We start from the raw sequence: 25,255 nt of genomic DNA on the forward strand, positions 1-25,255 counted from the left end.
AGGGCAATATTTGGACCTTGTTCCTGCCCTGGCAGCAGCTACAGTGTATCTGCTAAAGAAACGAAGACAGAGCCATAAATAGTCACCAAGCAGCAGTGAAAGGGGTTCTGGTGCTTGTGCAAGAGGTGAGCTCCTTCACAGACAGGTACAGAGCGAGGGAGGATCGGGAGGCCCCACAGCACTCCCGCCACCCGGGCAGTGCCAGGAAGACTGCCCTCTGTCTCCGCAGGCTGTCCGCACCCTGCCGACAGCTTGACCCTTAAGTGCTAGGAGGAGCTAAAAGTCCTTTCTGCTACATAGTTTATCACAAAGAAATAACTCCAGTTATTTCTTTTCCAACCTCATAGCAACAGTTTCTGGGACATGATTTTTTGTTCATTCACTCATTTACAAAATAAGTATTTGTTGAACTACTACTATGGGCCAGGAATACACAGTGAACAACACAAACTGAGGTGGTACACAAGGGGGGAAAATCATGTTTTCATGAAACTTAATTTTAGCAGCAGAAACAGAAAATAAAGGTAATGAAAAGTGCTGGGGGCAGGGTGCAGAGGGGAGCAGAGTGAAGAGGCAGAGGGGCAGGGGCCACCACTTGCGGTAAGAGACGCTGGGGTGGTAGGTGAGGGACGAGTGACTACAACCTGTGTGTGTTACAGTGATGGGGTTCCAGCAAGATGCCCAAGCTCTAAGTCCAAATGTTCAGATTTTCCCATTTCTAGCTCTGGGTGATTAGAATACAAGAGAATCTTCTTAGATGTGGTCCTCCCACCCCTTGAAAATGTGTCTACAACAGTCTGACAGACAGGCGCTGGCAGGGCACAGAGGCCACATTCCCGGGCAGCGCTGGAGTGCTGGGGCATGTGATGAACACGAAGATCATTTTTAAAAAGGTTTTATTTATTTGTTTTTAGAGAGAGGGGAAGGCAGGGAAAAAAGGGAAAGAAACATCAGTGTGTGGTTGCCTCTCATACCCCCCCAGCTAGGAACCTGGCCCACAAACCAGACACGTGCCGACTGGGAATCAAACTGGCAACCCTTTGGTTCCCAGGCCAGCGCTCAACCCACTGGGCCACACCAGCCAGGGCTGATTTTTAAGTTCTAAATAAAGAATTATGCTGTGGCGACATGCAATAGTAACAAGCTATAAAAGCTGAACTTGGACTTCCACGCACAGACTATATACTGTTCTAATAAAACAGGCATAAAATGACGAGAGTTATCTCAGAAAGCACAGCAGGTACTTCCCACCCCTAATTCTTGCCTCAGATCCTCTAACACATTTTAATTACTTCACAGCATTTATTTCAAAATGAAATTCTTATGTATTTGTTTACTTATTTTGTCTTTCCTGCTAAAATGCAAGGCCCCCGGACGAAGGAGCAGGTCTCACTCACCACTGCCCCAGAATAATACCTGACACTGAGCACAGGCTCAACAAACATATGCTGCATGAGTGTAAGAGAATGAACGAGAGACAGACACACACATGCTCATTCAAGTAACTCTGTCTCTAAACCTCAAAATCTGCTTCTAAAAAAAAAAAGTGATTGATTATACCTTAGGACTTAGTTCCTAAGTCCCATCCAATTCTGTTAGTTTTATAAATTAAGCCTGGCTGGTGTGGCTCAGTGGATTGAGTGCTGGCCTGCAAACCAAAGGGTCGCAGTTCGATTCCCAGTCAGGGCACATACCTGGGTTGCAGGCCAGGTCCCCAGTAGGGGACGCATGAGAGGCAACCACACACTGATGTTTCTCTCCGTCTCTTTCTCCCTCCCTTCCGTCTCTAAAATTAAATAACTCTTTAAAATATATATATTTAAAACTTATAAATATATAAATTTATATATATACATATATAAAAATTTAAGAGTGGGTTCTGAAACCCTAGGATTGTCTCAAAATCTAAAATTGAAAGAGAAAAGCATGAAGAACAAGGGCAGAAAAAAATACAGGGACTGATAAGAGGAAATACTATTATTCTTTGTGAGCTAGTCCATCCAGTATAAATCTTCCCTCTTACCCTACCCTTTATTCTATAGTAACTGAAGTACATTTAATTTGGGGGTTTAAAATAATTTGAGGTGAAATAAAAGCCTGTCTCTGTACTGCCATGCTCCATCTCCGCCCCATATAACTTCTACTTCCCCACAGGAAATGGACCCAAAAATACATAGTTGGGGAGTTAGTACAGGGGTCTCAGTGAACTTCAGTCAAAGGCTAAGAATACCTGATGTCTTTGGTCTGGCCAGAAAAGCAAACTGAAAGCCAGAAGTAAAAGAAAGACTGAAGGGAAGTTGAGGGGAAGGGCGGGGTACTGGGGGAAATGAAGACATCAGGAACTCTAGTGCTTGCCTTACAGCTGGCAGTGGGGCCTGCCCTGTTTATCTACATCTGTGATAAGAGCTGGCTGCAAGGGGGAAGAGGTGGCTATCTTATCCTCAGGGTGGATGGGGGTAGAGAAGATACAGTGAAAGGAGCGTACTAGACTACCCACAGGTACAAAGAGCAGGAGAATAGCTGTTATCTAAGTTTCTAAACCTGGGATCCACAAACCACAACCTGGCAGATGCCCATTTTTGTAAGGAAAGATTCCCTGGAGCAAAGCCAGGCTGTTCTTTACCTATGATCCTATTGCTGCATTCCCTCTACGCGGGTGGGGTTGAGGAGGTGGTGAAAGACTTGGTATGGCCCGCAAAGCCGAAAATGTTTCACACCTAGCCCTTTACAGAAAAGGTTGGCCAACTCTGACCTAAACCACATAAGCACCCAACCCCCGCTTACATAGATACCTAAAATCAGCCCAGCCAAATATTGCCCCATAGCATCATGTCACTGCTATCAAGTTTTCTAATTCCAAATTCTTGACAGACAACCCATTTCTCCTTTGGTCACGTGTTGGAGAAAAGGTTAAGTCAGGTTTCTCAGCCCTGGGGCTGCTGACCATTGAGCCTGATGACTCTTTGCGGTGGGGGAGCTGTCCTGGGCAATGCAGGGTGCTTAGCAGCATCCCTGAACACTATCCATTGTGCCAACAGCATTCCCCTCCCGTTCTGATAACCAAAAATGTCTTCAAACACTGTCAAATGTTCCTTGGAGGTGGAAGGCAAAATCACACCTCCCACTTGAGAATACTAGGTTCAGTAAGTAAAAAGAAAGAGGTATAATAACCGTGGCGGTGGGGTAGAGCACAAGATCTATACAGATTCCACTTACCTTTCGACCAACAATAGGCATCTTCCTGATGAGCTTAAAGCATCTCTTTTTGAACCTCGACCATAAACCTGTAAGAAATGAATGGTTCTGTTACCCCAGCACACTTCATGGATACAATATGCTAGTCATAAGGCAAAGGCTACTCCAACATGTCCTCTGCAACCCCACTCACCTCGTCTTCGAGGTAGAGTTTCTTTCCTTTAGAATAAAAAACCTTTTAAATTTAATTTTTTAAATAAGTAATACATTTACATGGTTCAAAAAGTAAAAAATAAATAAACATACACACAGAGTTAAGTTTCTCTCTCAGCTACCCCCAGACCTTCATCCTACCTGCAAGTAAACACTACTATTAGTTTCTAGAATACCCTCTTAGAATTTGCTATATATATACAAGCAAGAATAAAGATCTATTCTTATTTGTCTCTATTTTCACACCAAAGGTGGCAAATTCTAGCACTGTATTACAGTTTCATTTTCTACTTAGGGATATTCTCTCAAAGATCAGTGCTTCATCACCCGTTTTTTATAGCCACAAACTCTCAGCAGTGTCCAACCTTCCGGCATCTCTGGGCTGCAGCGGAAGAAGAGGAGTTGTCTTGGGCCATGCATTAAATACATTGTGACACAATCATAAAAAAAGAAAATCTGATCATATTTTAAGTAAATTTACGATTTTCTGTTGGGCCTCATTCCCAGCCATCCTTGGCTGCATGCGGCCCGTGGGCCCCAGGTTGGACACGCCTGCTAGAAGATTTCATTATATTGATGCACCGTAATTTATTTAACCTGCCCCTTCTTGAGAGACACTTAGGCTGTTTCTAATATTTGCTATTACAAGTCATACTGAACCCACCTTGTGACCACACTGCATATGTAAGAGAATACCCAGGATGAACTCCCAGAAACTGAACTGCTGGGTCAAATGACATGTGTATTCCCGAGGTTTTACCTTCTCAAGGTTTAGGGGGGCCAACATTTCTCTTCACGCCCACAGAACAAATGACCAACACGTGCGTTCTGCAGGATCTCGGCTCCAGGCTCTCATTCGACACACACCCTCATGACATTTCTGGACCTAAAGGCCTTCAATACCATGACACCAAGCAGACTACTTCTGTGGGGGAGTATGTAGGACAAATTGGGAATTCTGATCCTATTATTACAAGAATTATAAACACCCATATGGCATCGAAATAGACCATTCTACTTTAATGAACTGACATTCAGTGTATCTCAACTGACTCCGACAACAAGATTTTGAGGCTGGCACGGAAGGCACTATCTACTACCCACAGGCAACAACAGATCAGAGCACTAATAACTCACTCAAGGCCACAGATCGAACCAGTGATGCAGCGGGGATTTAAGTGAAGTCTTTGTTTTTCTAGTCCTAGACTCACAGGGTTCCGTGCTGCGTCAAATGCACAAGAGAAATCTTCAGTTACCCCAAATGTGTATAAGGAATCTAGACCTAGCTTTCGTGCAAGGCATGAACTGAACGTGAACTTTTACTGCATTCCTAGGCTATTCGGGCATTCCAATTTCTTTGGGCGCAAGGAGTGCTCTTAACAACAACAACAACAACAACAATAGCACATGTGTGTACCTTCTTTTGGTATACACATACGAAGTCTTGCATCTTTACTCGCTGTCTCTGCCCGCTCTATACAGCCTAGGCTGAGGTCAACTCTCTATACATGCCTGGGACAACCGCTTACTAAGACAAGACACAGGCTGAGAAAGAAGACAAAAGGACTGCAACCACTTGTCTGTAGTTACTTTTTTGTTTAAATTCTGAAGTATTTCCTTTCAGTCCCCTGTTCTACACACCATGCTATGTAAGTGTACAATACTGTATGTACAATATTTATTGCACACTCTTCGCATTTTAGGCATTTTCTACATTATTAAAAACTCTTCTTAAACTATTTTTAAATGTTATTATAACTTAGTATGATATTTAAACTGCTTGTTATTTGACTATAGTTGGCCCTTGAACAACATAGGTTTGAACTGGGTGGGTCCCCTTATACACCAATATTTAAAATATTCAGCCTCCACATCTGGGGACTTTTACCGGGTTTCACATCTGGTAAAAGTCCCCAGAGGCACAGAAAGAAAAGTAACTGGAGTACGTTAAGGTAATAAAACAGGAAATGGCAGTGTAAGAACAACAATGCATGGCCCTTAAGGTTTCCAAGTTCCTTTCACACAAACTTTGCCAGTCAATCCTCACATTACCCTACGACTAGGTAAGGCAGGGGTTATACTAATGCCCATTTCCTGTGAGGAAGGGAACTTAAGGGTGTTGCCATGGCTAAAAACTGGAAGAGCATTACCCCACCCTCCTCCCATGTAACTGATTCTGTTGATGAACTGTGGACGATCTCGGTTAAAATTAACACCCAGTTGCAAGGAGTTGAGCTGATGACCCCAGGGCAGAAACAAGGAAGAGTGAACACCTTAGGGAGCTGCTAACCCCTGCACACCCTCCCACCCCATTCCTCCAGCTGCTTCCAGTTCTTATCTACCCTGGCATCCATCCTGTGTTCTAAAAGTACCCTTTCCCCCTCAGAGATGAATGAAGTTTCAAGATCAGCAAAGTTTATCACTAGCCCAGACTTTGGACTCTCCTGGGGCAATATACCATAAATAACTTGATTGTTCAGCGATAGGTAGAATAAATACTTCTACATGAGCAAGGTTCTGAAAAAAATGGCACTGCTATGAAAATGATCTGCAACGTCTGGAGGGAAGACATCTTTATGTGTCTAAAATTCAAGCTGGAGTTACAAAATAAGTGTGTTGTGTGCATACATATATATGTGTAAAACTATATGAAACTGCCAATATTCAACAATGTTTGACCTACAAAAACTACATTTTGTAAGCACACATAATACAGATACACAGCCCTGGCTGGTGTGGCTCAGCAGACTGAGCGCCAGACTGAGAACCAAACAGTCGGCAGCAGTCACATTCCCAGTCAGGGCACATGCTGGGCTGTGAGCCAGGTCCCCAGTAGGGGGTATGCAAGAGGCAACCACACATTGATGTGTCTCTCCCTTACTTTCTCCCTCCCTTTCCCTCTCTCTAAAAATAAATAAATAAAAGTCTAAAAAAGCAAATATGTATATGTAGAGAGACATAAACAGTGCTTATATCTAGGTAACAAGATTTTAATTTTGTTTTTATGGCATAGCTACATTTGATTTTCTACAATGAACACATACTACTTCTATAATTAAAAAAAAATTAAAAATAAAACAACAGAAGTGGCTGAGTCCAGCTCACAAAGACTTAGGTGGCACATATCATTTACACCCTGCTACTGTAATTTTCTCGTGGAATGCTCCGAGGCCAGCGCATTCTTTTTAGAACACTAAAGGTGGTAAGTACCAGGACCTCAGATGGCTATGCTTCTACTACCAATTGAGCAAAATGCACACGGGCATCATGGGCTGCAGAGCTATAAAAAGAAGTAAACATCTAAAGCTAATACGAGTCAGAGCAAAGAAATACAAATCTCTAACGTCAGTCTGGTTTCATAAACACAGCATCTTAAAGGGAAGAGTACGCAGAATAATGGCTGTCCAGAGCCGGGGGGAGCAGGGAATGGGGAGTCACTGCTCAGCAGGGGCAGAGGTTCAGTTTGGGAAGACGGAAAAGCTCTCGAGAGGGACGGTAGCAATGGCTGCACAACAATGTGAATGTGCTTAATGTCATGAACTGTACGCTTAAAAGTGGGAAAAACTGTAAATTGTATCTCATGCATGTACATCTTATCACAATAAAAAGGGAAATCAAGACAAATACATCCACTGCTGCTCCTGGAGTCCTCTGGAACAGGTCCGTTCACCTGGAAGGACAGGACGGTGGGCTCCGCGGACTCAAATGCTCCCCGGGAAAGGGGAAGGCCTGAGCAGAAAGACAAGGGATTGTCTACTTCCAAACCACAGAGCAGAGGCAGCAGGAAGGTCAGTCAGCCTAATCTGTCAGAGTTTATGAGAAAATCTTGCAAGGGGCCCTGGCCAGTAGCTCGGTGACTTAAACCGTTGTCCCCATACGCCAGGTGGTGGGTTCGCTCTCCAGTCAGGGCACATACAAGAATCCACCAACGAATGCGCAGATGGGTAGAACAACACACTGATGTCTCTCCGCACCCCCCTGCTCTCTCTCAAAAAAAAAAAAAAAAAGAAAGAAAAGAAAAGAAAATCTTGCAAGGACTAAGAGCTGAAACTGAGACCTCGGTTTCAAAGCTAGAGTGAACTAATTCTACTACACAGGATTACTAGAAAGGTTCAGGGGCCATCTGCATGACAGATGAACAGAATTTAGTTTCTCATTTGACGTTCCTGGGGGAAGAGAAAGAGCAGAAAAAACACAGTTAGAGAGCCCCTTCAAACAGATGTTACCAGGAAAAAAAAAAGCTGTGGAAATTTTAAACAAATGAGAAGTGCCAAGCAAATCTCTTCCATGGTACTGGTTTCTTATTCCAAGGAAGTTAATCGGGATGCCCGACTGAGAGCGAAAAAGAAGTGTAGGCAGTGAGGCTACAGAACCCCCACGGCCCCTCCCCCACCACTCACTTACCAAACAGGCCTGCGGAGGGAAAGGAATTCATAAGGAGAAAACATGCAACCAGGTGTTTGGGGGGGTTTTTTGAGGGGTGGGGTGGCGGGGTGGGCAGGACCTTGGGAAGGATGATTTACAAACTGACTGCTAACAGGCTTCTCATCTTCTATACTCCAAAGTAGCTTCCTCTTCCCCATGTCAATTTGCTCCATGAGGCACTCCCCAGGAAGCTCAAAGTGCACTGTCCCCTGACATCTCAAGTTCAAATGCAAGAAGACAGGGACCCCCTATTACTTGTGTAGCTCCCCCCAGAGCCTGGCCCAGTGCCTGGCACACAGCAGACAAGGAAATGACCACTGCATGAGTGCGGGTCCAATTCCACCTGCCGTTGAAAGGACGGCCAAGAGTGAAAGCGGAAGTCCCTGCTGTGGAAGCTCCGGGTGGCACACTCACATTCCAGACAAGAAGCCGCAACTGGAGAAGGTTTATGCCCACTCTGAGATGCGTGTGGACCCTATGACAACTCACTTCTCACAAGCTTTTACGTAAGCTGCCAAGTCCAAGAAACTCAACATGACAAACCGCACTAGTTACACGGGAGTCCTCTTATAACTTTACCAGTCGGAAGACAATGTCCCACTTCCCATTCAAACAGATTTTAAAAATCAGAACCGAACCAAAAGGCAAGAAATTAGTCTAATCCATCAGCAAGCATTCCAGAGCTAGTGAACCTCCACCTACCATTACAGAGAGGACAGTGTACTTACTCTCCGGCTGGAAGACAAAGTCGTACACCCAGACTACCAGCAGGGTCCACAGGACGCTCCATGCAATTAGCTGCCAGGGCTCATATTTGGTGCAATGCCCATTTACGTAATTCTTGGCCTTTGTGGAATACACTTCCAAAATCTCGAAGTAGGGCTCAAAGGCCTTCTAGAAACAAGAGAAAGAAGAAATATTACATTCAGAGAGAGAAAGGAAGTCTGTTCTTAGTTTGTCCTTCACTCTCATTTTTCAAGGGCGAGGCCAGTCGCGACCAGGCCTTACCCCAGCCATAATCTTATCACCCTCTAAGGTCCTCAGAGCTTCTGCTCCAGGCACTCCGGTGGACACTGCCCCTACATATCCTGCGGACTTTGACAAGGTTTTTAATCTTCTGACTACTCTAAAATAAAAGGTTAAGCTAGATCATCATTTCAGCTGTAAAGCTTCAGTCCCACTCCCTTAACTCAAAGTAATCCTCTCAATATGAAGGTCTTTCCTTCTTCTGGACTGCAGGTGAATCTCTCCCACCTCTGATCCAAGGTGGGCAGGCTGTTCCTATAGGAGGCCAGAGGAAACCCTTCAGCATCGCAGGCCTGACAGTGTCTGTTCTAGCTGCTCGGCTCTGCTGCTGCAGCACAGATGCAGTCGTGGATGGTGGCTAAACAAAATGACGGGGCTGTGTTCCAACAAAAATCACAAAAATTTGCTAAAATCTGAATTTCACATAACTTCACATACCACCAAATATTCTTTTTATAAAAACAATTTTTAAAATGCAAAATATCATTCTTAGCTCATGGGCTGAACAAAAGTGGACAGCAGGTGTGGTGTGGCCCACAAACCAGAGACTGCCGATCCCTGCTCTCAGGCCCACGTGACTGAAAAGGCGTGCGCTATCACTCTGTGTGTCCCTCACAATGCCTGGCACAAAAGAGAAAAACGTCCTCTCATCTCAAAGTCGGCAACGAGGTTATCACAAATCACCTTGCAGCCTACTCATCTGTTTCTTATCTCCCTGACTGCATGGTTAGTCCTTGCAGACAGAGCTTAGTCATATTTACAAGCTCCATAGTGCCCTGTACAAAGTTCGTTCATCTGATAGTTTGTTATGCATTCACTTACTCAACATTTATTAAGCATCTCCAGGGTTTACGGCATTAAGCTGGGGGAGTATTATGGTAAATCACAGGTGCCAGGCCTTACTGAGCTCATACTGCAATAGAAGAGGGCTATATGTGTATGTACATGTACATATACACATACACGTGCACACAGGCACACACATGTATAAACAAATAATTAAAACTCTTCAACATAGCCCTGGCTGGTGTGGCTCAGTAGATTGAGTGCCGGCCTGCAAACCAAAAGGTTGCCACTTCGATTCCCAGTCAGGGCACGTGCCTGGGTTGAGGGCCAGGTCCCCATTTGGGGGTATGCAAGAGACAAGCAGCCATTTTCTCTCACACATTCATGTTTCTCTCCCCCTCTCTCTTCACTCCCTTCCCCTCTCTAAGAAGTAAATAAATAGAATCGTGTTTTAAAAACCTTAAAAAAAACCTCTTCAGCATAAACACTATAGGAAAGATGCAAGTGAGGAGCTAAGAGAGACCACTGAGGAAGGCCTATCCAACTCTATCTGAGAGGAGGTAAAGCTAACACAGGATAAAATCTGAGCTGGTTAAAAAGGTAAGAGAATGATCAAAGAAACTTCTCTAGGCAGATAAGTTAAAGGGGAAAAAGCCATACAAAGAAGAGAGAAAAGTAGCTGTAAATTCATAAAAAGAACCTGAGAATAGCAGAAAGTGTGTGTGGCAGGAGGGTGGGCTAAATAAGGGCAGGGACCCTATCTTACCCAGTACTAAATCCCCAACATATAGGAGAGTGCCCAGCACACAGTTTGTACTGAATAAAAAGTGGGGGGGCTGGGGGGGGGGGGTTGTCCTTGCATGTGGCTCAGCAGTTTGAGTGCCAGTCAGTGAACCAAAACATCACCAGTTCAATTTCCAGTCAGGGCAGACGTCTGGGTTGCGGGCCTGGTCCCTAGTGGGGGGCGCTCGAGAGGCAACCACACATTGAGGTGTCTGTCTCTCTCTTTCTTCCTCCCTTCCCCTCTCTAAAAATAAATAAGTAAAATCGTTAAAAAAAACAAAACAGAGCAGTGGCTGACAGTAAACAAGTAAACACACTGACCGGAGCACAGAGGCTGAGAAAAGTACACTAAACTCAGATTACGAAGGATCTTGAAAAAAAGGGCATGAAAAACGGGAGCATAAATCGAAAGGCACTCTTTGTAAATTGATTTGCTGGTGTCTGTTAACATTTTAAATGTATATTCATTTTGACCCAGAAAGTCCACTTTTTGGCATCTTGCACACGTGTATGTACACTCACTTCAGTATTTTCCATATTGAAAGAAAAAATATCAATAATAAAAATGTCCATTCACAGATGAATGGTTAAACTAATACATGCATTTTAACATAGCATTAAAAAAAAAGATAAATCTGAATGAACAACATGGAAAACTTCCAAAATACAATGCTAAGTAAAAAAAAAGCAAATTGTAAAACAACAACAAAATAAAAGGTTAATCAGAAGGTTAAGTTAAAAAAAAAGAAAGAAAGAAAACTTGATGAGTGATAAATAGGAGGGCACACAGATTAGAAACAAAAAGTTCAGTTAAGAGGATAACTGAAGCAGTCCAGGGGGAAATAAACTGGGTTTGACCTTGAACAACACTGGTGACAGCAAGCAGTGTGCACCTGAAAAACATCTTTGGTGGTGGAACAGACAGAATTTGAGAACTTATTAGTATAAAAAGTATGGAGTGGGAAGAGTACAGGTAATTCCAAATTCTCAAGTTCAAGTTTGGGAGGCTGAGTAAGGGGTGTCCCGATCGGCCATGGTAGACCAAAACAGGAAGAGACGCAGAAGAAGGTAGAGGAGACTCTGAGGAAAAGGTGATGGGAATTATCTGCTGAGTTACGCTCCTGTTGGATATCCACACGCAACGCTCTAACAGGCACATGAAGAGCTTAGGAGGAGGACGGGCGCCCAACAAACGTCTGTTGAAAGCACTCGCACCTCGGCAATTAGGCTGTGGCACAGGGTAGTTAACATTAGGTGAGTACAGGGTTCCCAGGAGGGCTCCCCATGAAAACACAGCTCATCTAAGACCTCCTCCAAGCTCTTGGTGGCCATTCCCCAGAGCCCACTGTTGCTATCAACAGCCTCAATCCTGCACATCAGTGGCAGTGGCAGTGGCAGTGGCAGTGAAGACCTGAAGAAGGACCAGAGGAGACTGTCGTTGTCAAACACAGGTCACGACATCCGCCATTACAAAGAACACTGTAGTGTCAGAAGTGGGATCAAACCCATGGCTACACAGTGTGTGTGAATGGGGTGACGGAAGAACAGCCACTCAGACCAGCTTTTCCTCTGGTGACCCAGTTCCTAATTTACCCGTAAACAGAGGTTATTACCAATGTCAAAAGGTGACTGCAGATACTATCCATTCTTCATAGCACTGAACAATAAAGCAATATAACAGGCATTACAGAGAGGGTGAGGAATTAGCAAATACAAACTAATTTTTAACACTTATTAAGATATGAAGGCATTCCTTGCCAACATCTATAAAATTGTATTCAGCAAGAATACATTTTCTTGGTAATTGCTATAAGAAGATAGTAGGAGTCCTTGAACTCAAAGTCCTTAACAGTAGATAGAGTTCTATATTCTCACGCTCCAAAGACAGAAACCGTTCTTGGATAGATCGAGCAAGCTTTTTGAGTAGGTAACTAGTTGGTCACAGAAATTACATCTCCTGGCCACATTCCAAGGTCTGTCTTGGTTACTACAAACAGCCCGGGCTCAGTCCCCAGTGAAGAAGCTCCTCGCAGCGCTAACAGGCCATTGTGTTATAGGGCTCTGTGGGGTAATGCACATTATCTCCTTGGAAAAAAAGAATGAGGCACCTCCTTGGGGCCTTGCAAACAGCACAAACCCCAGGGTGGGGTCTGATGCAAGACTCCAGCCCTTTGGGAAGCAACATCTAAATGCTAAAGGGACCTTCAGAGATCAAGCCCACATTCTCACTTTACGAACAGAGGCCCCAACGCGAAATGGCAAGCCTGCGCTGACACAGACAGGCTGGTGCAGAGTGGAGACTAGAAGCCAAACCTCCTGGCTCATTACTCAGTACTCTTCCAATTCTGCAACTTCAGTGCTCACAGGCAAAGGACAGCTAAACACATCACGACCCAGTGCCATCCCAAGAGCTTTCTTTTCACAACTTATGTTCTGGTGTAACTCCTGGCAAATTATTTCACCAATCTGTGCCTCCAATTCTTTATCTAGAAGGGACACAAAATAATCATCACCAAATAAATACACTGTATCTGTATATGTATCTGTGAGTGTGTGGGTTATCTCCAGTTCTTGCTTAACAGTTTGGTAAAAACTTCCCCAAATAAAAACTTCCCCATCCCTTCTTTTACACTTTGTTATAAAATTGGAAATGTATTCCTCTGGATAAACAAAAAACAAAAAACACGACTATGCCCAATGAATGTATATAAAATGATGGTAAAGAATACCATAAATCTTTTGAAAGTATATTATTACAGGGAAAAAACATAAAATAAACCTTATTAATGTGGAATTCAAAATATTAACCACTTTAAAAATCTATCTTATTCTAATCATTTAGGTGTTAGCTGATTCCTAAAAAGGCATCAAAATTGTACTCAGTAACCCTAACCATTATTGGGCAGCTGCCAGAACTTGTGGAAGTTTAGGACCCTACTACATTCCCAGACACAGTGAACTCTTTCAGCCCCCAAACTACTTCACGGGACAAGGCACTTCTGTGAATGTAACATGACAGTGACAGTCCCCAAGTTCAGGGAATCTGGGACATGTACTTGTTAGATCCATGGGTTTCAAACTTTCCCCATACAATCCCACAGAAACATATTTCATAACACAGAGCAACAAAAAGATACAAAATGAAAACAACAGTTTCCCAAGTAACACCTTATTACTTTTGATGCGCTCACATTTCTATTTCTTCCTTCTTTTTTTTAAATGTTTGACCCCACTAAATATATTCTGCGTCTACATGGATCACGACCCTCAGGTTTGAAACCAGCACCCTGGTGTGGTTTTGCTCCTGGTTTCCTTCAACTTAGAATGTGGCCGTGCAACGCAGTGAACGGAGTTAACACTGACAGTATTTCCCACTCTATGCAATCTCAGTGCTTTTCATACTTGTAATTTACCCTCTCACCGTCTTCATGAGGCCAGGATTATGATGTGATAAAGTAACTAAGTCAATAGAGATTCGGGATTCTTCAGTTACAAGTTACTGTCCTGTTGGGGCTGGCCCACAGTTATCCCCAACCATGTTACTGAATCTCTTTCGGTCCCTAAATCACTCTAAGAGAACACAATTCTACAAGCAAATTTCGCACACTGGCACTACTCACACCCCTCTGCCCACTAGAAAAACTTCTTTGAGAACTAGTGCGGTACTTAACCAATGGCCAACTAAGCAGTGACTTTCCCCCTTAAATTCCACAGTGACCAGTTAATACCAGAAGAAGCATGCTAAAAATGAGTATCACCAAAAGATAAAGCCACCAGGCAGACATTTCCAGACCCACACTGGACAGTGCTTCCTCCCCGGGAGCTAATAATGCACACCGTAACAGCCTTTATTTAGAGGGCTAACCGTCCGCATGTGTCTCACTCAAAAACAAAGGCACTGCCGCTCAGGCAGCCCCTGGAACTGCCTCCCCACCATCCTGCAAAGAGACGCGCCCCACAACACTGTCACCGCTCCACACATCTCGGCGGCTGTTTAGGGTTTCCACCATTAGACGACTTCCAGAGTCCCACCACGCACATGCCACTATTTTACAGAAATGAGAGTTCACCAGCTTGCTTCCCTTCAAACTCTCTCTTTCCTTTAAAACTCAAAAATTAGGTGACCACCTGATTACAGGGGGAAGAGGACTAACTGACAAAGAGAAGGCCGCAGGGACCATGACAAACACGCACAGGAAAAGGTGAAGCACTGAAAAGCATTGTTTATGTGTAAAGGACACATGGTAATATTTATACAACTTAAAAATTTTAAACACCTTTCGTATTATTTGTCCTTTATAACCTCGTGAGGCTCTTGGGTTAAGAATGAAGAGTTTTACTTTATGAGTGGGAAAAACAGGTCAAGAAAGGCTAAGTGACTTGCTTTCCGGCAAAGCAAGTAGTAATAGCAGAGTCGGGACTGAAACCCAGGACTTCACACTCCACGTGGAATCCAAAGCTTCTGGAACCATCGCTCAGGGTTTCTAAGCAGTGTGAGCAGCGAACCCTAACTGGAGGCCCAGGCCCTGAAGGAAGAGCACCAGAGAGCCGCAAAGCCAGGCAGAGGAACCAACAAGACGGTCCAATGTAATTTCTCCTCCTTGTTCCTCTTACATTAAAAATTAGGCTAAACATCAAAGAAAAACATTTCCGCTGTCTCTGATCCACCCCGATAATTTCTAAACTGCTGCAGATTTGACAGATTCCTTGCCAAAGGAAAGGTAGCAGTTTCCCTCAGCTGGGCATTACACAGAACAAAGTCTTCTAATGACGTGTGGTCGAAACAAAAGTGCACACACACTGGTTTCCTCTGGCGCCGGCCACAGCGTCACCGCTCAGACTTCCTGCTTCGTCCAAATGCGGACTGCTGGCCACAGCACAGCCGGAGTTCCAAGTGCAAGTCTGTCACTCACTAGAGGAAAAATTCAAAACAGTAATACCTAATGATATCCCTGTAGATCACTGTAAAATCAGGATTCTGGGAAAGCTACTTCTTACAAAAGGCTCATCTTCCCATCATCGCACGATGTCTCCTCCGCACGTCTCGTATGACAACCATCCCTGAGCAGCGATTTGGACTATTTCTCAAGAGTCAGTCTGGGCCCAACTGAGTTTACCTGTCCTAGAGGGAAAGCACTCTACTCTGGTGTGGGAGAAGAACCAAATGATTATTTTAATATCTGAGCTCTCTCATGGTACCAGGTGCTGGTAAGAACACAAACCAGAGGGGTATAAGTTTTATACCGCCTGCACTACCGAGAATGGTATCTTCAACACGGTAGGAATGTAACATTTATTCAACTCAAGTGACTTACTGCACATATGTATGTCAGTTTGTTTCATTAGATTCGAGGGCGAATCTGCCCCCGCTCTCCCACATCCTCCCAGAGGCAGTGGCTGAACCTGCAGAGGAGAATGGCTGGCTACTGGCATCCAGACTCTGCAGGCACCAGCACCCTTCTGTGAACACGCAAGATACATCAGGCCCCAGGCCATCAGAGTTGAAAGCGGGGTTAAAGGTCAGTTCATGCCCACTCCCCCACCCTTCACAGATGAAGACACTGAGCCCAAAGGTCACACAGCTCAGAAACGGCAGAAACGGGACTCAAACCTCCTGGCTCAAAATGCATTATTTTTTCCACCACATTTCCCATACCCCAGGTTTCCAGAGCCGAACTCTCAGGGACACAAATGTTCAGAAGACAGTTCTCACAGTCACATCATCTAGATTATTCCAGGAGCCAAATTAAGGGTCACAGCTTCACTACTCTCCCAGCTAAGAAAGACGGTATCACCGAATGATCTGAACAACGTCCTTCAAACACCGAGTGCTTTCTCTCGGCTAGAGGCTTACACTATCAACTTCGTGCAAAAGGAAGACTGAAAGAAATTAGTTCGGAAAGCACTTCAGGAGACTTGTCTTCAAAAATCATAAAATGTTGCTGTTCGAAGGAACCCTGGAGGCCACCTAACCCAATCCTTTTCACTGCTGAGGCTCAAAGACTAATGCTAAAATGTGCCTTCCCTGGAGTCAAACTGGATGCAGAGGCCCCGTCAGAACCTAACTTCCTGTTCAATAAATACTCTTTCCACCAAACCAGCAGAGTGCACCAAAATCATCCAACAGGCCTTTCTGAGAAAACCCACCCAATGGCTCAGTAAGTGTAGAGTGGAGCCCAGAAAAATGTACTTTGGAAAACCTCCCCCAGGTGATTCTGACAGGCACTCCTGGTTAAGAACAATTTAATCTCTACACTGTAATGCACCCCTTTCTCTCTGGTTCCGTTCTTTTGTAAAATAATTACCCAGTACTTGACTTAACATTATCACTGAGACCCAATCACCAAACTCAGTGGCTACTTGGACGGGAGTGAACAGACATTCCCAAACTTCCCTGAAGTGTTCAGGGCAGGGCCTGGCCACATGAGAAAATGAGATCAGATCATTGTTCCTGGGTGATGTTTATTCTTTGCCAGGTATTAATGAAAATCAAGACTTTCTACCCTGAGATGCTGCAGAGAAGAAAGGACCAGGTTCCCTCCTGCCTCCACTTTCTTCGCCTCCCACACAACTGCAGGGTTCAACCCTCAACGGCTTTTCCAGAAGAGCCAGACATCCGAGCTTTACAGCAGGAATGGGCTGTTGAGGAAAAGAAAAACCTGTTTTACCCAGTTCACCCGCTACCTTAGTGTTTTAAGATCAAATGATAACCTAAACACTGAGACTTGGGTTAGGGGGTGAAGTAAAAATACAGAAGATATCCCAAGAGTTAATTATTTATTCTTTACTTCTGCCCTAAAAACACAGAAAACAAAGCTAATTGAACCTGACTCTCTTTCACATCACATTCTGCAGAACTCCCAAGTACAAAGTAAACAGGTAAGAAAACACTACTGTCTGTCGAGCCCCAAAAGGCATTAAAGTTCATCAGCAAAAACAGATCACAAGCCCAAAGGGAAAAACTCCCTCGAGTCACTGACGGAGCAAGAGTTGAGCAACAAAACCAGACAGCCTTCCAGCCACCCACTGGTGACTGTGACACAGAAACGTGTGACGGGGCTGAATGAGCAATTCTGAGGTGGTGAAGAGCAAACCATATACTTCCCCCAAAACTCCACTCCATGAGTCAAGAGATCCAGTATCTGAGAAGTTCATCTCAAAAAGCATAATGGCCCACGGGTTCCTTAAACTAGCACGGGTTTCAGCCATGCTCCGAGACTCAGACGTACATGCTCAGTGCTATTCCACATGCATGTGCACGTAAGTCTAGCTGCTCTGCCGTCGGCACTGGAGTACTCAGGCAAAGCACCCTTCCGTCGCTGTGACCCAATCTGGGCTCCAGACAGGAGACAGACATGCAATATTCTTTAGTCACTGGGGTGCACTCACGGAAAATCAAAGCTGAGCTCAAAAAAGCTGAGAGCCCTAAACACTGCCCAATGAGCATTTAAAATTTTGTATTTACTTACTAGTGGTGAGGAAAAGGTGTCAAGTAAAGACAGTTGCTGATTCTGTCAACTAATGATTATGAGCACCTCTTTTCTGAAATACATCAAGAAAGGCACTACAGGGAGCTTAAACTAGTAGAGAAGAATAAAAATGCATAAAACTAAGTTCAATAAACAGAGGGGGCTAAAGGGATGCAAATTATGAGCAATTATGGGTTTTCTTGGTAAATACTTTCTCAGCATAAGGCAAGTAAGTAGGTAAGATATGGGGGGAGTACTGTACATGCAAACTCAAACATCTAATGTTGCCAAACAATTCATTTGCTATGAATTCCTAGTCTCTTACAATAAGTAGCTAAATGGCTTTACTGTGCATGTGCACAGTTTACCTTTAAAAGTACAAAAGCAGCTCATTACCCTCTGAAGACTAGAAGTAAGAACGCCTTGGATAGTATGCAAGGTGTAGTGGAAACAAGCCCACGTTCTTCACACGTGGAGGAGCAGTGATGCAGCTTTCCCTCCCCAGATTAATCTCAGGATCGTCGTCTACCTTTGTCACTGAGTTAGGATACCTAGACTTCCCCAATTATAAGTACGGAAATCTCCTCCTCAATAGTCTTCCTGCTTTTAGAGAGAAGTACTGAATATATGCTGAGAAGTGTAACCTAAGTGAGTTGCAAAGGCTACTTCCTGGAGATTTTCTAACAGGAAGGTGCAGGAGAAAACGTGCACTTCCAGTAGAAAATTACGCACTGCTGGGGACACCCTCTGGGTTATGCAACTATGATTACATGGAAGTTACTTTCTAATGTAGATAAACCGACAGTGTAGATAACTGATAGCAGTGCCAACTCTTCGCCTGGAAACAGGCCGCCTGCCACGCCTGGTCTATGTTCAGACGCGCCCTCTCCACCACGGGACAGGCTGGCTAACTTCGCCACCATCTCACGTTCACTTGAATGTTCTTGTTCTGTAACTGTGTCTGTTCTTTGGGCATCTCATTCACCCCAGTTATGAAATCTCACTGGAGTTCTCATTCTAAGTCAAATAAAACTTTTATGTGTATTCATTTTACATCTGTATGAGTGTCGTGACTTTACCTTCTTTAAAGTTCTCAGTCCCCTAAGCGCCCCCACCAAAACACATGCTTAGGAACACAAAACCTTGCAGATAATTATGAAGAGTTCAAGACATCCTGAAGGCCAGTCATTTGGGTCCACATTCCCCATAATAGCCCATCTCTAAAATGAACCTGCAAGTGGCCTTAAGATGACAAGCTATTCTGTTGTATGTAAAGTAAACCCAAGACGAGACCAGACCCTCTGTGCTCCCTGTGGGAACAGCACAGGAACACTACTGGATACACCCATTACTTAAAATTCTCCAGGAAGAGCCTTACGACTCTAACAGAAAAGAAATGAAGTTCTGATCCACGTTACCCCATGGATGAACTTTGAAAACACTGTAAGTGGAAGAAAGCCCATCACAAAAACTACATATTCTATGATCCCATTTATATGAAATGTTCTGAATAAGGAAAACTATAGACAAAAAGTCATTTGGTGTTTGCCTCGGGCTGGGGAACTGGGAGGACAAAAGGCGGGACTGCTAACAAGTGCAGGGTTTCTTCTGAAAATGCGTTTAAGTGGACTGTGGTGACAGCTGTACAACTCCATAAACAGACGAAAAACAGCTGATTTTCTACCTTTTTTAAAAAAGCATTATGATGGAGAAATTCCATTATGTCACCAAATACTTAGGATTGTTTGAATTCACACAGCTTAAAAAAAAAAAAAAGATCTTTCTGAAAAAAGTTTCCAAATGGGCCAAAGACAGCAGAAGCTTTGCAATTCCAGAAATAGAAAGTAAAGCTTTGGGCTTCAAATAAAAGCAACCAAAATATCTAATAATGACTTAGAAATTTACAGAGCAATTATATATAATCTACACAAAGAGGACCATCATTGTTTAATGGTATATATTTTAAGGAGTCTATACATAGAATTACTAAGTGTTGAAATGACGCAACTTTTAAAAAACACTATTTTTACTCTGGCAATTCACAAACATACACTCCAGCTACTACCCAGGAGAGGCCTGAACTGATACCTCATCGCTCTTCCTGTGGGCCCTGGGAGCTGTTTTTATGGTGTCCTATAGGCATCGGTGGCGTCCTAGAGAGTCTGGGCTGACAAGCAAAGCTTCAACTCGAAAGTCAGCTCTCACTCAGAAGCTGTGTGGCCTTTGGCATATTACTGACCGTCAATACAACTAGACTTTGCTCATCTGCAGAAAATAGATGCCACTGTTATAATCCAACAAAAAGTCCACAAGGAAAAAAGGTACCACCATCCACTCATAGGGTTTACCTTAAATGAGGTAAAGGTAATAAGAAAACAACTGCAGATAAAAAAACACTAAATATTTAATGAGTTTGAATTCTCTGATGATAAACGCTTTCCTTTCCTCTTCAGGATGCAGCAAGGGAAACAACCTTCGGTGTCCCAAAGTCACAACAGGAGAGCTGGCGGAGGTCTTCAGTAGTCTGATTTATGCCCGTGTGCATGTTCTTACAAATGATGGTAATAAAATGCATATTACCAGCGAGCTGCACCTGAGTTTTGTTGGACAGATGTTCCATTACCTCTTTGCTTTCACCGATCTAATTCAATCAAGAAGTTGCGAGTGACCCTTTACTTACCTACAAAATAGGATTGTATCCGTTACCTACTTATGATTACATATGATAAACATGGTTTCAGTCATCCAGATAGAATGCTATTGACTGCTACAGCCACAATGCTTGAGAAAGCATCTCAAGTCATAACTTCATCAAAAAGGGCTGGAGATTTTTAATGTATAATCCTAGGCTTCCTTCCATCCTTGCTACTTTCTACACAGCTAAACAAGGAGCAGGCCTACCATGGCATTCTCATAACTGTCTGAGATTCCTTCCTATTACAACGCTCTCTCTAATGTTTAGTATGCAGATATTCAAGGCGTGAGCTCCAATTCTGAATCCAAAACGTGTATTAAGAAAACCCTATAGGAAAAGAAACCGATACAACCACTCTGGAAACCTGTTTAGCAGTATACCTTACAACCCACCTACTCTAATTATATTTATCAAAAGACATGTTTGAGCATGCATCAGTGTCACACATCACAGCCGAACACTAGGAACATAAATGCTCATGAACTACAGAACAAAGAAACTGAGATATTTTTACATCGAAAGTACACTGCCATAATTAAAAAAACTATTGCTGCACAGGAGCATGGCTGAATCTCACAGACAAAATGTTGAGCAAAAAGGACATTTACAAAATATATGTACAATAGGTTTCCATTTACATAAAGTTCAAAAATCAGCAAAATTAACCCCAGTGAGAACGACAACATTTGGTGGGCTGCCAGTGTGGAGGGACGTGCGCAGCTTTCTGGGATGCTGGGTATTTTCCAGTCTTGCCAGGCAGTGCGAACAGTGTATCCGTGTGTTAAGTATTTCCTGACTTGTACAGTTAAGACTAGTACCCTTCACTGTGTGGAAGTTGTACCTCAGAAGAGGAAATGCTACACTTTTTTTATTAAAACATGATTTATTCAATTCATAGGATAGCAGGATACAAATAACAGTGTGCCAGAGCAGACTAGACCTGTCCTGCAGCTTCTGCCCTCACAAAAGGCAAGTTGTTCATTCATCAAACATTTACGGTTTGCCTATTTCATGATAAAAAGCCCATGTAGTCACACTATATTGTCAAAAAGCATTATATTAAAAATGCAACCTGAGAGGTAAAGTGTAATAATTTTGAATCTGTATGAAGCTAGTAACAAAATTGTAAAATATATGTAACAACATTTAATAAAACTACAAGGAGAAATAGATAAGTAATTGATAAGGCATAAGACTTGAAAGGTACCCACAAACCTGGAAATCCAAATAGTCAATAAACATTTAAAAGGACACGTTAGTAATCAAGGAAACACATATGGAAATCAATTAGATTCACTCTTACCGAACTGGCAAAAAATAAAAAGTCTTATAAGTATCAGGTTTGTGAAGCTGTGTAGAAACAAGAACTCTGACATACTGTTCCCAGAAGTATAAATGGCATTAACCTCTTTAGAAAAGTTTGGCATTATCCGGTGAAGTTAAGTGTGTACATCCTTTATAATTCCACAATTCCACTCTGAGGAATAAATCCCAGAAAAACTCTTACACTTGTTAGGAGTTGGATTTCTCTTACTTTAGAGTTTTTTCACTTGCCATATGTAAAGAAGTTCATAATGGTAATGTTCAAATAAACCCCAGGCTGGAATAAACAGACTTTCTCCATCAGTGGGATGGAGAAAGAACATGCAGCAGTCATACGATGAAATACTACACAGCAATGAAAATGAATGAACTAAACTACAAGCAAGAACATGTATGTATCTCATAAATATTTGACCAACATAGGAAAATTTTAAAATACATATAAATACATTTATATCAAGTTGAAAAATAAAGCTAAACTTAATAGTCGCATACATAGGTGGTAACACATTTTTTTCAAAAACAGCAAGGGAACCCTGCCCAGGTAGCTCAGTTGGTTAGAGCATCATCCAGATACGGCCAAGGTTGAGGGTTGATCACCAGTCAGGGCACATAAAATTGATGTCTCTCTCCTCTCTCTCTCCCCTTTCCTCTCTCACTAAAATCAATGAATAAAAATAAATAAATAAAAATAAACACAGCAAGGGATAAGTATTACAAAAATAAGGATAGTAGTCATCCCTAGAGGGGAGGGAGGAAATGTAATAGCGGGGGGGGGGGGGGGGACATGGGTTGATGGTAAATATTCTATTTCTTAACCTCAGTGATAGATGATTACATTATTATTCTTTAAAATGTAGGTATGTGCTTCATGGACTTTCTGTACATAGAATAAATTTCACATGAAAACTTTTTTCAAGATTTTATTTATTTTTAGAGAGAGGGTAAGGAAGAAAGAAAGAGAGGGAGAGAAACATCGACATGTGAAAGAAACATCAACTGGCTGCCTCTTGTAGGTCCCCAAATGCAGACCTGCCCCCAACCCAGGCATGCGCCCTGACTGGGAATGGAACCAGCAACATTCGGTTTGGAGACCAGTGCTCCACCCACTGAGCCACACCAGCCAAGGCAACACATGAAGATATTTGTAGTTAAGAAGCGAGACAAGTCCTCCTTTCCTTTCCTCCTTCTACTGGATGGAACATTAACCTGACAGAGCGAGCAGAAAGCAGCGAGCCTGGCCCAGGAGGCGATGCACAATGAGAGGCAGAACTTCCTCAAAGACCTGGGAATGGCCACATCTGTCCAGAACTGACTACTCTGGACTTCTCTGACTTTACAAAAGTATATTTCCACCTTTTAAAGATCTCGTTACTTTAAGTTTTTCACTTATATACAGCCAAACCTAATCCAAACTGATACATTTAGAAATCTGGACAAAAAAAAGCTTTCTAACAATTACAGCTGCCCAACAGTGGAAAGGACTCTTCGAGAACATATTCTGCACCCACTCCTGGCAGAGCACTGTGGAGGGGGTTCCCACACAGCAAGGGAAGCTGGACTGCAGGATTTCTAAAGGCAGTTAAGATTCTAAGGTAAAAAAAGCAGCTCTGGGCTTGCCAATGCTGTGGCAACACTTTGTCTCTGAATCTGTCCTCTGTTATCAGTGAAAACACTCCTTTCTATAATATTCCAGACTCAGCTCAGAAACTAGCATCTGGCTGTACCTTTCAGAACTTGACTTTGACTTCAGTACGCTGGGTACCCTCCCTTTGCTCTTCCAGATCCTCCACCCAACCTTCTCCAGCTCTGCTATGTACGTGCCTCACAGGGCCCCCTTCTTTTCTGGTTTCCAGTTGGGTTTGACCCATGAGAGGCTTTGGCAGGAGATCAGAGGGTGGGAAAAGAGAGAGTCAGGTATTTATCCTCGATTCCCTTCCTTCTAGGCCACTGGTTGGCAGTGGTTATACTCCAACAAGTTACCCTCTCCTACAGCTAAGCTCTCCCAAGGTTCCCGAAACTACTCCCCCCGCCGGCTGGCTCCTTCAGGCCTCAGAGTAATAATGGCTCTACTCCTGAGTTGTTTCATCATCCCCTGTTGGTCTTCCTTAACCCGGCCCAGCTCTGAGAAAGCACCTGCACCTGCTCCACCATACTGTAGGACTGTGTCAGAAAATAACTGATATGCCCAACGAACTACTTTCTGCCTTCCCAGATGGGTCCTATCGCCCCTTACCCCAGAGCACGGTTTCTCTCTCAGTAACTGAGTTCTGTGTGTTTCCACACACAGACTGATTCACTACAAACCAGTTCCCTACGGGAAATTCTTAATCCCACGCCGACTCCTGATTCTGCCTCAATGTGTACAAACTGTATGCAACGTTAGGTTGGACAAAGCCTAATTAAGAAGGTGACTGTTACTAAAAAATCCCAACACACAGACTGCTACACTCAGCCCAATATTGGGACTTGAGGTTCATCTATTTATAATTCCCCCTTCCTTTAGACTAAAGGATGCATAAATTATCACACTTGTTAATACAGTTTTGTTTTATTTAATAAAGATTCAAACAATGCCAAATACAGTCCTCATCCTACAATGGCCACTCAAACTGCCAACAAAATTTTAAACAGCCTATCAGTCCCAATCAGTTTTCCCTTTCTTTTGGACAATCCAATGAATAAGACACCAGAGCAGAAACAGGCTTTTTGTGTTGATCTTTCAATGTGTTGCTTAAATCCCAATTGAGATTCAGAAAAAAGGGATCTCTGAAAAAGATTCAAGGGTTAAAGATAAGGCTGAGACCTGGACCAGATTCAGTTTTGGAACCTGAAAAACAGAACTGAGACAGGCTTACTGTTTGCAAATTAAGAAGAGTGCTGCAGAAATGTTGCAAAGGAAAACATTTCTTAAGAATTTCCTCTACTGCAGAAGACCATGCTGTACATTCTCCAATATACATTCCAAAGTAGCAGGGCTGGATCCATTGGGCAAAATAACCCCAAGGAACACTAGAGCAGACCCATTAGACTACAGGAAGAGACTTGCTGTGCCTGGGATGACCCACAGGAATGCCTGGGCTACAGAGACCGTTATCTGTGTGAAGAACCCTAGACCCGGGCACCACTGACATTTCAGGCCAGATAACTCTTGGTTGTGGGAAACTGTGCATTGCCGGGTGTTTAGTAGCATACCTGACCCCTAGCACTCCTCAAGTGTGGCCTCCAAAAATGTCTCGAGACACTGATACATGTTCCTGGAGGGGAAAACCACCCTGGGCTGAGAACCTTGGCCCTAGATAAACAACTTTCACTAAAACCCCCACCAACACCACCATGG

The 25,255-nt window shown here is 43.4% G+C and overlaps 1 protein-coding gene across 4 annotated transcripts in view; it reads right to left on the bottom strand.

The window, feature by feature from the left end:
* Positions 1–25,255, bottom strand: part of SGPL1 (sphingosine-1-phosphate lyase 1) — a 51,248-nt gene that overhangs the window by 21,770 nt on the left and 4,223 nt on the right. For all 4 annotated transcript variants that reach the window (XM_036026837.1, XM_036026840.1, XM_036026839.1 and 1 more), the window contains 2 exons: positions 8,562–8,727; positions 3,217–3,284 (listed from right to left, as the gene is read on the bottom strand). In XM_036026837.1, coding sequence (XP_035882730.1) covers positions 3,217–3,284; positions 8,562–8,727 — 234 coding nt within the window. The remainder of the gene's footprint in view (positions 1–3,216; positions 3,285–8,561; positions 8,728–25,255) is intronic.

The sequence above is a fragment of the Phyllostomus discolor genome, chromosome 5, assembly GCF_004126475.2.
Source record: "Phyllostomus discolor isolate MPI-MPIP mPhyDis1 chromosome 5, mPhyDis1.pri.v3, whole genome shotgun sequence".
NCBI classification, from domain to species: Eukaryota; Metazoa; Chordata; class Mammalia; order Chiroptera; family Phyllostomidae; genus Phyllostomus; species Phyllostomus discolor.